This window comes from Aristolochia californica, unplaced genomic scaffold (assembly GCF_029961685.1).
Source record: "Aristolochia californica isolate CCGP_79_NKW_82.1479 unplaced genomic scaffold, dmAriCali1.0.hap1 SCAF_15, whole genome shotgun sequence".
Lineage (NCBI taxonomy): Eukaryota > Viridiplantae > Streptophyta > Magnoliopsida > Piperales > Aristolochiaceae > Aristolochia > Aristolochia californica.
In genome coordinates this window covers 23,784,912-23,796,121 of record NW_027181826.1, presented here as the reverse complement: position 1 = coordinate 23,796,121, position 11,210 = coordinate 23,784,912, and the positions used below count along the sequence as shown (strand labels likewise).

The window sequence follows — 11,210 nt, the reverse complement described above, 5'->3', positions numbered from 1 at the left end:
TTCCAGCGGGCTCTTCCTTTCTCCGTACTCCATTTTCAGCAACAGTAACTACCCCTTTTCATCTCTGAAGTTGCTGATAAAAAGCTAGATACCTAGAGGATGAAGTTTTTTTTTTTTTTTTTATAGTGTTTTACAACTTCCAGAATCAGGGAAGGCTGAAGAAGGAAACATTCCCATCTGCCGAGCGGCAAAGGTTTTCGAATTGATTTTCCGTGCTATTCTATTGAGGGAACGTACTAAGTTTTTTTATGTCCTTTTCTGACGACGTTGTTTTGATTTGGGTGGTGGAAGGTGGTTCAGATATCTGGAAATTTAGGTACGGGAAGTGAAGTTTTCGTGGGTTTTATGTGAAGGAGAAGCTGAAAGATCCAATTTTATTTGTGTAAAGAAATCTTACAAGTTCAGGCTATTTGGGTTTGGGTCCCTCATATTTGTGTTAGTTTTGGATGTAAGAGCTGTTAATAGATATTTTTCCTTGATTTTGATCGGAAAGCCAGCGTTGAAAAGTTCCTTTTTGTCTATGATGTCGTATGATCGCGTGCAGCTTCCAGAAATTCATTTTCTTGGAGAAATTTTTGCTCAAAGCGAGACAGATGGGTCCCAACGCGGTTTTTGTTCGGGGAAATGCTATCGGAATGTCTCTTCCTTTGGTGGGTAATTCTATGCATTTATGACGTTCAGATTTTGTTGTAGATCTTGATGGTTCCGGTTGCGGAAAGAGGCTTATAGCAGAAGGCGGATTTCTTTTAGTGGGTTGCTTTGAAAAAAGAGTTATAAACAATTTACAGTTTATTAGCTGTCGGTTTTAGATTTAGGATTTACGGGGCTGTCGTATCTTTTCTGAGTAGCGGGAGTGAAAATGGTGGAGGTGGGTGGCCCTTATGATGGGTTTTCGATGGATTTTGATGACGATGAGGAAGAATTCCGGAGCTGTATCACCGAGGAAGACGAATGGCGTGAGTCAGAAGAGTCATCAGATATGGGTGCTAATGTTGCTGAGGAGGAGGATGATGAATCAACATTGAAGATGTTCTTTAAAGGAGTCTCAATCTCACCAACCACTGATCTGAGTTCACGTGTTTCAGGAATTGGGGTTGTTATGGAAAGGTCGCCAAAAGTTCCTGTTCTCCAAGTGCAGAAGAAACTCGATTTCTATGTTGAGGAAGTAGTGGCGGAGCTTTTGGCTTTGATGGATGGTCTGCTAGAGGCTCTCAAGAGTAATGCTCACCGGGTTTTTGCATTCACAGATTCTGAAGTAGTTTATGATCAGGCAAGTGCATTCCCCTTTTCCCAACTGTGAATGGTACAGATGTCTGTAATTATGTGTCTGTTCAAGCAATGTTTTTATCGAATGCTAAGTTAATTTATAGATGAATAGTTTTTCGGTTTCACAAATGAGCCATGTTTTTCTTGGTGAGTATATTAGGTTTAGGTTTTCCACTGTCCTTGTGGAATCGTCTACACTAGAATCTGTTGCCAACGAAAAGGGATAATACACCTGACTACTTCTTTATTAGTGACCTGGCATCAGTTCTAGTGCGGCAAACATCACAGAATCAGTGTGCATGCTCTCATTTGATATAGTTACTTTACGGCAAAAGAGCTAAAGGGATGCACCTCATTGATCTCATTAAACCCATGCATTAAGGAGACGATGATGGTTTAGTGAGTTCAGATGAGTGTCTGCACAGAAAGTGATCAATGCGGGAGAATGTATGGATATAGTCTAGTTGCTGTATGGGTGAAATCTGGATAATGAAAGACTATTTAGATACACATTTAATGGCAATGGTAAGGATAGTTGAGTGGGAATGGCATATTGTTCATATTCTTCAAAAAGAGAGCAACTGCTTGGGTGAATAATTTTTTTCCATTCTGAATGTCCAAATAGTGAATTTTCTTCCCCTTTATGGCACAGTTAAGACATTTAATTTGCTGGGTTCCAGTCTTTCCATGTTTTGGTTTTTTACATCAATGTGATCAATAGATCCTTATTGTTCTTCCATTTGTGTGTTAATTGGATGAACACGTCACTATGAGTTTTTTTGTGGTAGATACAGTTGCAATTTAGGAATTTTATGGTCGAAGCAAACGCTGATATTAAAAGTAATTACCATCCATGCCAGGTTACCCGAGGTGAAAGGCTTGACAATCAGCTGCTAACAGCTCTAAGTGAAAGGATCCTCGAACATGCCAGTAAACTTGAAGTCTTTGCTCTGAAATTTGTTCCCAGTAGCCAATTAGAGAAGCCTCTTCAATTGGCTCGTGAAGCAATTACACATTTTGGGTCTTTTGAAGATTGCCCAATGTGTTGCGAGGAGAAATTACCATCCCAAATGGTGACCCTAAGTTGTTCTCATAAATTTTGTTCTCACTGCCTAATGACTTACATGGACAAAAAGGTTGTAACCGCTGTGGCCCCTATAAGATGCCCTCAATTGAGATGTACATATTACATATCTGCCAGTGAGTACAAATCATTCCTTCCCGTATCCTCATCAGAGAAAATGGAAAGATTCCTGGCGGAAGCAAATATTTACTGCCCGTATACAAGCTGTTCTGTGTTGCTTAATCCCCAACAGTGTTTATCTACTAGGGCCAGCTCATCAAGCCAGAGTGAGACAAGCTGTATCGAATGTCCAGATTGTCAAAGATTTATCTGCGCAAATTGTGGTGTGCCATGGCATTCATCAATGACTTGTGAAGAGTACCAAAGCCTGCCGATCGAGGACAGGGATGCCGGCAACATCACTCTGCAACGGCTGGCTCAGAATCAGAGGTGGAAGAGGTGCCAGGAATGCAGGAGGATGATTGAGCTGGCACAAGGTTGCTACCACATTACCTGCTGGTATGATCAAATCTTTACTGGGATGGTAATTTTATTACTGTTTTTCTTAGTTTGTAAATAGCGATAGCATCCATGTGCATGTGGAGCCCTCCTGATTCTCAACCACTTGCATTTATAACAAAGGGCTGAAGTCACACTTAACAATTGGCCTTTGATCAGATCTCCTGTGTTGCATCCGTGTGAGGCCCTATGAGTTGTTTATCTATGCATCCTCAAACCATCTTCATGTCCAGTAAATTGAGCTTTTGGTCAGCTGATTTTAGATTACAATTATCCTACGTTATGTGGGTTAAGATGTCAATCTGGTTTTGTACAGTCACCCTCCTGTACCTCAGTAGAATTTATGATACTCCTCAAATCCCTCGCAATGAATTTTTAGATCCTTTAATAGAGTTAGAAGGGATAGAATTAAGTGGTGAAAATTATAAGAATCGTCGTGAAAAAGCACTTGTTGTAATCTGACAGGTGCGGCCACGAGTTTTGCTACTCATGCGGAGCCGAATACAGGGATGGACAATGTACCTGCCAATGTGCCTTTTGGGATGACTTGAACTTCGAGAGTTTAGGCAGCCAGACAACACAGCACCAAGAAATAGAACCATGGACCTGGGACTCATTTGATTCTCTGCCAGATATTACAGATGGGTATTCTGATCAAGAGAGATCACAGTTAGCTTTGATCCAGAGGTTTCTTGCAGGAGGATTCAGCCTCAGTGATCACCATACATGTCAATCTCCACCCCGATGTTCAGATTCTTACAGTGATACCATAAAGGATCTCCATCAGCTACCTTGGCTTGAGAGGTTCGTCTCTGTGATTAGTGACAACTATTTTGAAGATTATGTCCATAATTGAAAGTCTACTGTTAATGTTCAATATTAACAGCATAAATAAGTTCGTCTCTGAGGTTTCTCTCTGTGTTTTTTTCTTCTTCTCTTTCTCCCATTACAGTAAAAAAGGGGCATGAAGGTTCATCTCCCTGACATGTAGAGAGTCTCTACTACAAATTATCCGTAGTGAATGACCGATAACCAGAGGATCTTCTTTTCTTAAAAGAATCCTCTGTTTTTCACATCTGTTTCCCATTTTAACAATTTGTTTTTGTTTTTATCGTTGCAACTAGTAGAAGAAAAAGAAAAAAAGATTAAATTTCTGAAAACCACCAAATCAGAAACATTTTCGTAAGTACAAAAAGAAGCTATAATGTGGTACAAAAGAACATGAAAAAGGGGAAGAGAGCGCAGCGAAGAGCAAAGAGACGAGCAAGAGGGTTTGACACGCTGTGAGGACGGAAAATGAAATCTTATGTTGAATCATGAAATTTCACTTCTTACTTTCCATCGTTAGTTACTTTCCCTGTACACTAACGTTTTAAAAGACAATTTCTATAGAAAATTTGATGTCTATCATCAATTTCCCTGCGCACTAACAGGACTTGAGTGGGAGTAAGCGTGAAAAAGATTACAGAAAACAAGAGCGAGCTCCGGAAAGAAAAACGACACAACTGAAACAATCAAAGAGTTCATATCATTTTTTCCCACCTTTCAATTCTTTATTAAAGTGAATCGCCTCCACCATGTGTCACTTAAATGCAGCAAAGTCGCTGCAAATCGGACCCAGAAACAAGAATTAAACAAAATCATGACTTCAGAGATTTTGAGCTGCACCCAAATTGAAAAAAGGAAAGAAAAGAAAAAAAACCATTATGACCCATATGACCAGATGACAGCTCTGTTTCTCCGTCTTTCTTTAAACATAAAAAACTGATTATACTAATGCCACCAACTAATAAAGTTATTGGAACCATGTGAGAGGGGGACCCAAGACAGAGAACAACATGAGCAGGAAACAGCTCATGGAGTTGGATTCATGTGCATATTTCATGGGCGGCTCCTTTTTATGATATGACCAAAACAAAGACACATCTCACATCCACGATTGCTACCAGTTCTTCCTGTCAAAGAACGATGATTTTCAATTGTCATTTTGAGTGTTAGGTGGAACCAGGTGATTGAGAAGCATTAATAAACTCCGATACAGTGTAACAGTACCCAGTGAAGATGAGAGTGCGTTGCGTGCCCTGTAGGAAGTCCCTGCTTAGTTCTAACCAGTTGGGAATTTAACAGAGCTGGCCGCAGAAGGAGAGGGAGGTCTTTGAATCTGCATCAGCAGGTTTTTCTGCATGAAATATGATTACAAAAGATTACAAAATTTTGTACACAGGCATTTGCATTTGTGGCAATAAGGAGCTGACAGGTCTCTGTTGTTATTCCCAGGAGCTGGAGCTTGCTGGAAAATCTATCCCCCCAAGCTAAATCTGAAGAGCTTACATGGGTTTATCTCGAATTTGAGAGCATCTTTTTCACTGGACATTCTAATGAGAGAGGAGAATCCTGAAGAGTGAAGACCCTCCTTCACAACAACACTTGAACAAAACCATCCAAGAGAAAGTACAGCAAAAAACATTCAGCATGAGATGTTATTAGTCCCATAACTGATTGCTTGAAGGTTAGAAGCAGACATATCTGTACTCCATCTCTGAGGACCTCCAGACTTTCCCAAAATATTGTATGCATAAGAACCCCACCTCACTTCTATCCCACATGAATTTTTTACACCTGATCTCATCAACTTCTGAGTTCTTTCAAGTACTATAAGGCTAGAAAAAGTTGAGAAACTGTTACCAACAAAAATATCAGCTCTCAAACACACTTCATAATCTATGGCAGATTTAATAAGATAAGGGTACCTGTTATATACATCCCAAACTCCTAGTCTCGTCTTTTCATAAGGAAGCAAACCCTCATCCCAGCCATTCAACACGGATTCATCCTCCAAAAGGCTATCAGCAACTGCAAGATAGACAATAATAGGTTTTTGCAGGCCTGAAATGTGAGCTACCCTGTCCATGATCTCCTTTTTACTGCTACAGATTTGGCTAATGTTAGACCTCTGCTCAAGTTTTTTACAGTGAATCATCCAATCCTTCTCTATCCTCATGTGAACAGCTACATAAGGCGTCTGCATGTGAAAAGAGTTCATGGAATCAATACTCCGTTCCTGGGTTTGGGATTTGCTTTTCACTTCACTGCCTATTTCTTGAATCTTGGAAACAACTCTTGTTGCTTCATTGGATATCTCATCGACTAGAGCCAAACACTCAAAGATCTTTGCATAGTCCTTAACAGGCCAGTGATCATGCCAAAGGAAAGGATTCTTCCCCACAATCCGAATTACCTCGTATTCAGTCATTGATGTTTCACTGAACTCTTTTAATTGATCCAAGTCTCTTTCCACGGTCCACCTTCTACCGCTCCCCTTCCGGAGCTCTAATGGCTCAGTTTTGTTGGAAACCTCAGAATAACGACCCAGCTGAACAAAGCCTTCACAGAGAGCATTGAATCTATCAAACTGGAAGATCTTGTCAAATGCAATTGGCTCCAAGAGTTCAACCTCCTTATAAAACAGAGACGCACTCAAGCTAGGCATTAAGAGCGTCCTTTTAAGCATTCGGGCAGTTAAAGAGGCCCTTGCCAATGCAATCTTTTGGTTATTTAAACCCCAGACAATCTGCGGTACCTCCAGGAACTTACCTTTTTTAATCTCGGGCTGTGAATTCGAAATTGAAGAGCTATAAATCCAATCCAATCGTTTTTCCTCGAACGTAAGAATACTAGAAAGAGGATACAGAACAAGAGCTCTTAAGATTAAAACGATACACACCAGGCAAAAGCATCTGAGGAAGATTGAGTTCATGTGAGGACCCATTAATCTCAGAAACTTGCAGTTTACTAAATCTATTGAACTAGTGCGAGAACCCTTGAAGTTCATTGCGAATGGTTTCTATCACTCTTGTACAGTCCTTTACTTGTGTTAATGTGACATTGGCGATGAAATTGCATCTCAAAACCATCAAAGATACTTGTGTTTCAATCCGAACCTACAAGAGCATATAATAGAAATCAGAGAGATCCAAATGCTTCCTTGCATTGCAGATTGTGTCAGTTTCAGACGTCAACGGAGAAAAAAGAAAGAAAAAACGCAAGTGACACCCATCTCTCTAAGCAAAATTCATTCAGAATGGAAGAGAAGACAGAGCGTGAAGAACTCTCACTTTGTGACCTCTACTCCAAACAAAAACTATCCACGATTTGTACCTAAAGCAACTCAGATAAGAGACATTCAGCACGGCAACCCTGAAACCCTAAAATAACACACCACTTCCACAAACTAGAACCGAACTGCCTTGAAAAAAACAAAAATAACCAAGAAAAGAAAAAAAAACTCAAAACTTCTCAAAACACGATAACGGGCGCCCACTCCAGTGGTAAATTTACAGCATGCAGAACCGAGAAACCATAGAAGACCTCAGATGCAATGAGAACAAACAAATAAAAAAAGAAAAAGCTCGTAATAACAAAAAGATCATGAAATCAGTCTGTAAGCTTAATGAAAAAGCAAAAAACATGAGCAAAACACCAAGCTGCATAAGAATTTTTACCCGACACAACTAAACACCACCGCAAAACCAGTCAAATACACAGGAACAACGCTCACCATTACACACTCAGGCAATAAACTACACAGTTAAGGAACTCGCTATTCAAAAGCTCTCGAAACATGACGAAGCCACCAAACCAAGCGTCATAATTGCCGAGCGCCAAACTAAAAAAATAGAAGGAAAATCCCCGTAAAAATCAATCCCAAAATAAAGACCAGAATCGAAGAACACAACAAAAACTCAAACAAGACAACAGACAAAAAAAAAAAAAAACGATACGCAATGTGAGCCCCCTGACAGAGTGGAACAGCACAAAAGGAAACGAGAAAAGGGACCTATAAACGAAGCCTTGAAATCTCTGCAGAACGAAATCCGCAACAAAAGTAACCTGCTTTTGTCGCGGTTGATCCCAATTCCGCAGCATGAAGCTCGAGAAAGCCTGATCATGGAAAACCGAAAGGTAGTTGCAGAGGAAGATCTGTTTAAACAAATATTTCTAAAGTACCCCTCTGCTCTTGCCTCTCACGGGAATCCCTCCTTTTTGTCCGTTCTCTAGAAACTATCGACGATCTCATCCGTTGATTTCATCAGCCAAACTATGATCTTATGGGAGGGTCAGATGATTTCTGTCCACATGAAATAATTCGTAAAATATTGCACTTGATGTACGTTTTTAGTAAACAATAATTTTTTCTTGCTAAATTTGTGGCGACATTGTTGACTGGATTGAGATGATCTTGATCGTCAGATGAAGGTAACAGATCAAGATCATTGTTATTCGTGAAGCAATGAGAACCGATGGATTGCGATGGAGGAGGAGGACAGTTGGAGTAATTTGGAAGGAATAATAAAGTAAGAGTGGGCCCCATGGGCCCGCTTTTTATAGGTATCAACTGACAGAACAAATCTTCCAATTTGCATCCGGACGGGACGGGACGGGGGATCGGACTCTTTACGTGACGTACGCTTGACACGCGGGCTATGATAGATGTATATTGGACCACGGAAATGCCTTTGAGTACAGCTTGCTTGAAGTTGACGTGGACGTGCCAAATTTGAGTGGATTTTTAAAAGCTTTGACCCGACCTAAAGCCTGTTCAACTAACGTGGTTCAAGATAATGAAGTTTTTTTTTTTTATAAATTTAATAAAATTAAAAAATTATATTATATTAAAAAAAAATTAAGATTATAAAGAAATAAAATCTTATAAATAAATTAAAAAAATATCCCTGCACAAAATGGATTAAGTCAAGTTGGTTTCTATTGATCATCCCTTTGTGGTCAATTAGATGTAACTTAATGATTTATTTATATATACTTCACTAATTAATTAGGTCAATGTAACTTAGAGGGGTTTAGGGTATCAATTAATTAAGTGTACTAACCTAATTATAATTGATAATTATGTTAACATAATTAATTTTGGATATCTTAATGATTACTTATTAGTAAATTATAGACTAATTAGGGTAACACATCATGATTAAATTTGTTGTTAATTTAAGTTTTTTAATAGGTTATTATAAAAAGCATATATAGCTTAGTGATTAATTATTTTTCTCATTTTCAAAATTTATTTGATCTATATTAAGTAAAATAAAATAAAATATTTTTAAATTTAATTTATTATTTCATAAATATTTAAATAAATGTGCACATTTATTAAAATAATAAATAATTTTGAAAATATCTTATCGATATCTAATTAGTTTAGACAAAGTTATCAGCAAAATTCAAAAATTTAATAAATAAAAGTTTTGAGTACATTCTATAACTTTTTTTATGGCTTATGGTCAGTGAAACCCATTTTCATATATCACTATTTCATATGGTCGGCAAAAAGTAAATTTTGTCAATGCACCTCTACTCTCCTAGGGTGTTTTTTTTTATTTTTTGTTGTTAATTCATTATACGACTTGTATTTTTCGAATATGTGAATTTTTTCGACCCTTACTGGAATCAATTTTTTCTATAAAGAGAAATCGACATTTGAAGCAGCGAAAAGTTTTGTGTTAGTAGCAAAAAGTCTCATTTTACTTAACTATTTTTACTAACATTACTGAGGATTTATATTAAAAATTATATCTCAAAAGAAATCTATGTGAGTCTACTTTCTATTCCAATAAACCGTTATTAATCTGATCTTTCTGGAGAGAGATATACACATTGGAATAATCAAAGTTCATGTTGATATCCTATTGCATGTGAATATCCGAATTTAAGCCGAATATTTTGCTTCACTTTTTTAGTTGCTAATGTTGGTTGAATTTCCTATTTGTTTTCAAAATCTAGCCAATATTGTACCAACTTGATTATCTTTCATTCCTTAATTTTTTTTGTTTGATCTCACGTTACATTAGTTTCCTTAAGATAAATATTTCCCATGAGTTTAGTTTCTTTTTTTATAAAGTCTAAAATTTTTTATTTAAAATTTTTTGTTTCCTTATTCTAAAATCCAAATATTAGTATTCTAAATCTCCCTTATTCAATAATTCATCTCTTGAATATTTTTTTATAGAAAGTTTCAATTATTATGTTCCATCTCAAAACTTTCTTATTGGTTTTTTTTTTAAGTTTCCTTAATCATCAGGTTCGGAGAAGAATTATTTTTTTACCTCCCTCTTGAGTAAAACTTTGTAACTTTTTGTCCAGCTATTGGTCTAAAAACTCCTCCTTCTTACTTTGAAGTATGAAGAGCTTCATTGTGTTTTTCCTTCTTATTGAAGTATGAGAGTTACTATCTTTTTGTTCACACCCTTAATTCCTCAAAGTATTTTCTTCAGTTTTTTTTTTTCAGTTAAAATCACTTTAGAATAATGCCTATAGACCCACCACCTAAAAGTATAGGAATACGCCCAACATTCAGTTTTAGTTAAGTCTTTTTTTTTTTACTCAAGAGGTATTTTTTGTTTGAGCTACCCTTAGAAAGTGAGTAGTCTCTTTGTTGTGCCCTAAAGTTTGGCAATTTTTCCACCATTGAAATTAAATAGAGTACGTTTCATTCTATGATTGTTTTAACTGGTGTTTGGAGTTTTTTTTGTGTGGGTAGTATTGATTTTTCTTCTCTCACCATTATGTTGTGCAAACAAATAACAAAGCGATCCCCAATTTGAGGGGGAAAAGTAAAGGAAGTACAAGATTGAGGTAACCAACAACGAATAATTCCACATTTTGTGGTAATCAATTTTATGTGGCTAGAATATCCAAGTAAGGAGGAGACAAAATGAAGATTATAAACAAGATGTGAACTAGAAGAAGTTGAATCAAAACAAGGCAAAAATTATTTTTCAAGCACACAAGTTTATTGACCAAAATTATTTGCAAATTGAAGTTACAAACACTAGCTTGAGGGGGAGTGTTAAGAGACACCCAGGTGTGTAGGCGTGGCATGGCTAGTAAATAAGTAGAACTTCCATATAGAGGGCATATAGTTGTAATTATGCAAGTTGGTATGTGTCCTTTTATTTCTTATTCATTTTGAAGCGTGTAGCCCTAATGACATTATAGTCATTGTAAACACCTTCATACAACTATAAATATAGCCCAAGGAATGGGGTAGAGCATTCAAGCTTATTCCTCTTGGCTCAAATTCATCTATACACTTCTCTCCTTCCTCTTCTTTCCCACTATTGGTTTCTTCTCTCCTATCTCCCAAGAGCTAGATTTTCTCTCTTCTCTCCTTCCCCTTGAGATTTATTGAGTTTAAATGTTGGCTCTTGAAACCGACACTTGTACTAATATGCATGCAAAAATGATTAAAAGAGATAAATGTTTTATAAGGTGGGATCACTCTCTTTCTCTCTAAAACACTTTTGAAAAGGAATTCACATTATAAAACTTCGTGGCTTGAATATATACC

General features: G+C 37.3%; 2 protein-coding genes across 4 annotated transcripts; one reads left to right on the top strand and one right to left on the bottom strand.

Annotated features, from left to right (window-relative positions):
* On the top strand, nt 1-3,921 carry LOC137951650 (E3 ubiquitin-protein ligase RSL1-like). Of its 2 annotated transcripts, XM_068798470.1 has the most exons (4): nt 1-650; nt 1,086-1,270; nt 2,127-2,848; nt 3,314-3,921. In XM_068798470.1, exons 1-4 carry the CDS (start codon nt 521-523, stop codon nt 3,702-3,704), a joined length of 1,428 nt encoding a protein of 475 aa, XP_068654571.1. In that variant the 5' UTR covers nt 1-520; the 3' UTR covers nt 3,705-3,921. The 2 variants fall into 2 exon arrangements, with proteins under 2 accessions (XP_068654571.1, XP_068654570.1); XM_068798469.1 differs by having other exon boundaries at nt 563-1,270.
* Nucleotides 3,922-5,000: 1,079 nt separating this feature from the next.
* On the bottom strand, nt 5,001-7,849 carry LOC137951659 (O-fucosyltransferase 23-like). Of its 2 annotated transcripts, none has more exons than XM_068798482.1 (2): nt 7,686-7,849; nt 5,001-6,789 (listed from the first exon to the last, which is right to left on the bottom strand). In XM_068798482.1, exon 2 carries the CDS (start codon nt 6,678-6,680, stop codon nt 5,316-5,318), a length of 1,365 nt encoding a protein of 454 aa, XP_068654583.1. In that variant the 5' UTR covers nt 6,681-6,789; nt 7,686-7,849; the 3' UTR covers nt 5,001-5,315. The 2 variants fall into 2 exon arrangements, with proteins under 2 accessions (XP_068654583.1, XP_068654584.1); XM_068798483.1 differs by having other exon boundaries at nt 7,739-7,844.
* Between the last annotated feature and the right edge of the window lie 3,361 nt (nt 7,850-11,210).

Bases quoted from the DNA above. Each gene is read 5' to 3' on its own strand.
- LOC137951650 (XM_068798469.1), top strand. From the start codon at position 860: ATGGTGGAGGTGGGTGGCCCTTATGATGGGTTTTCGATGGATTTTGAT. The intron at 1,271-2,126 runs GCAAGTGCATTC...CATCCATGCCAG, and splicing joins CTGAAGTAGTTTATGATCAG to GTTACCCGAGGTGAAAGGCT. The intron at 2,849-3,313 runs GTATGATCAAAT...GTAATCTGACAG, and splicing joins TGCTACCACATTACCTGCTG to GTGCGGCCACGAGTTTTGCT.
- LOC137951659 (XM_068798482.1), bottom strand. From the start codon at position 6,680: ATGAACTTCAAGGGTTCTCGCACTAGTTCAATAGATTTAGTAAACTGC.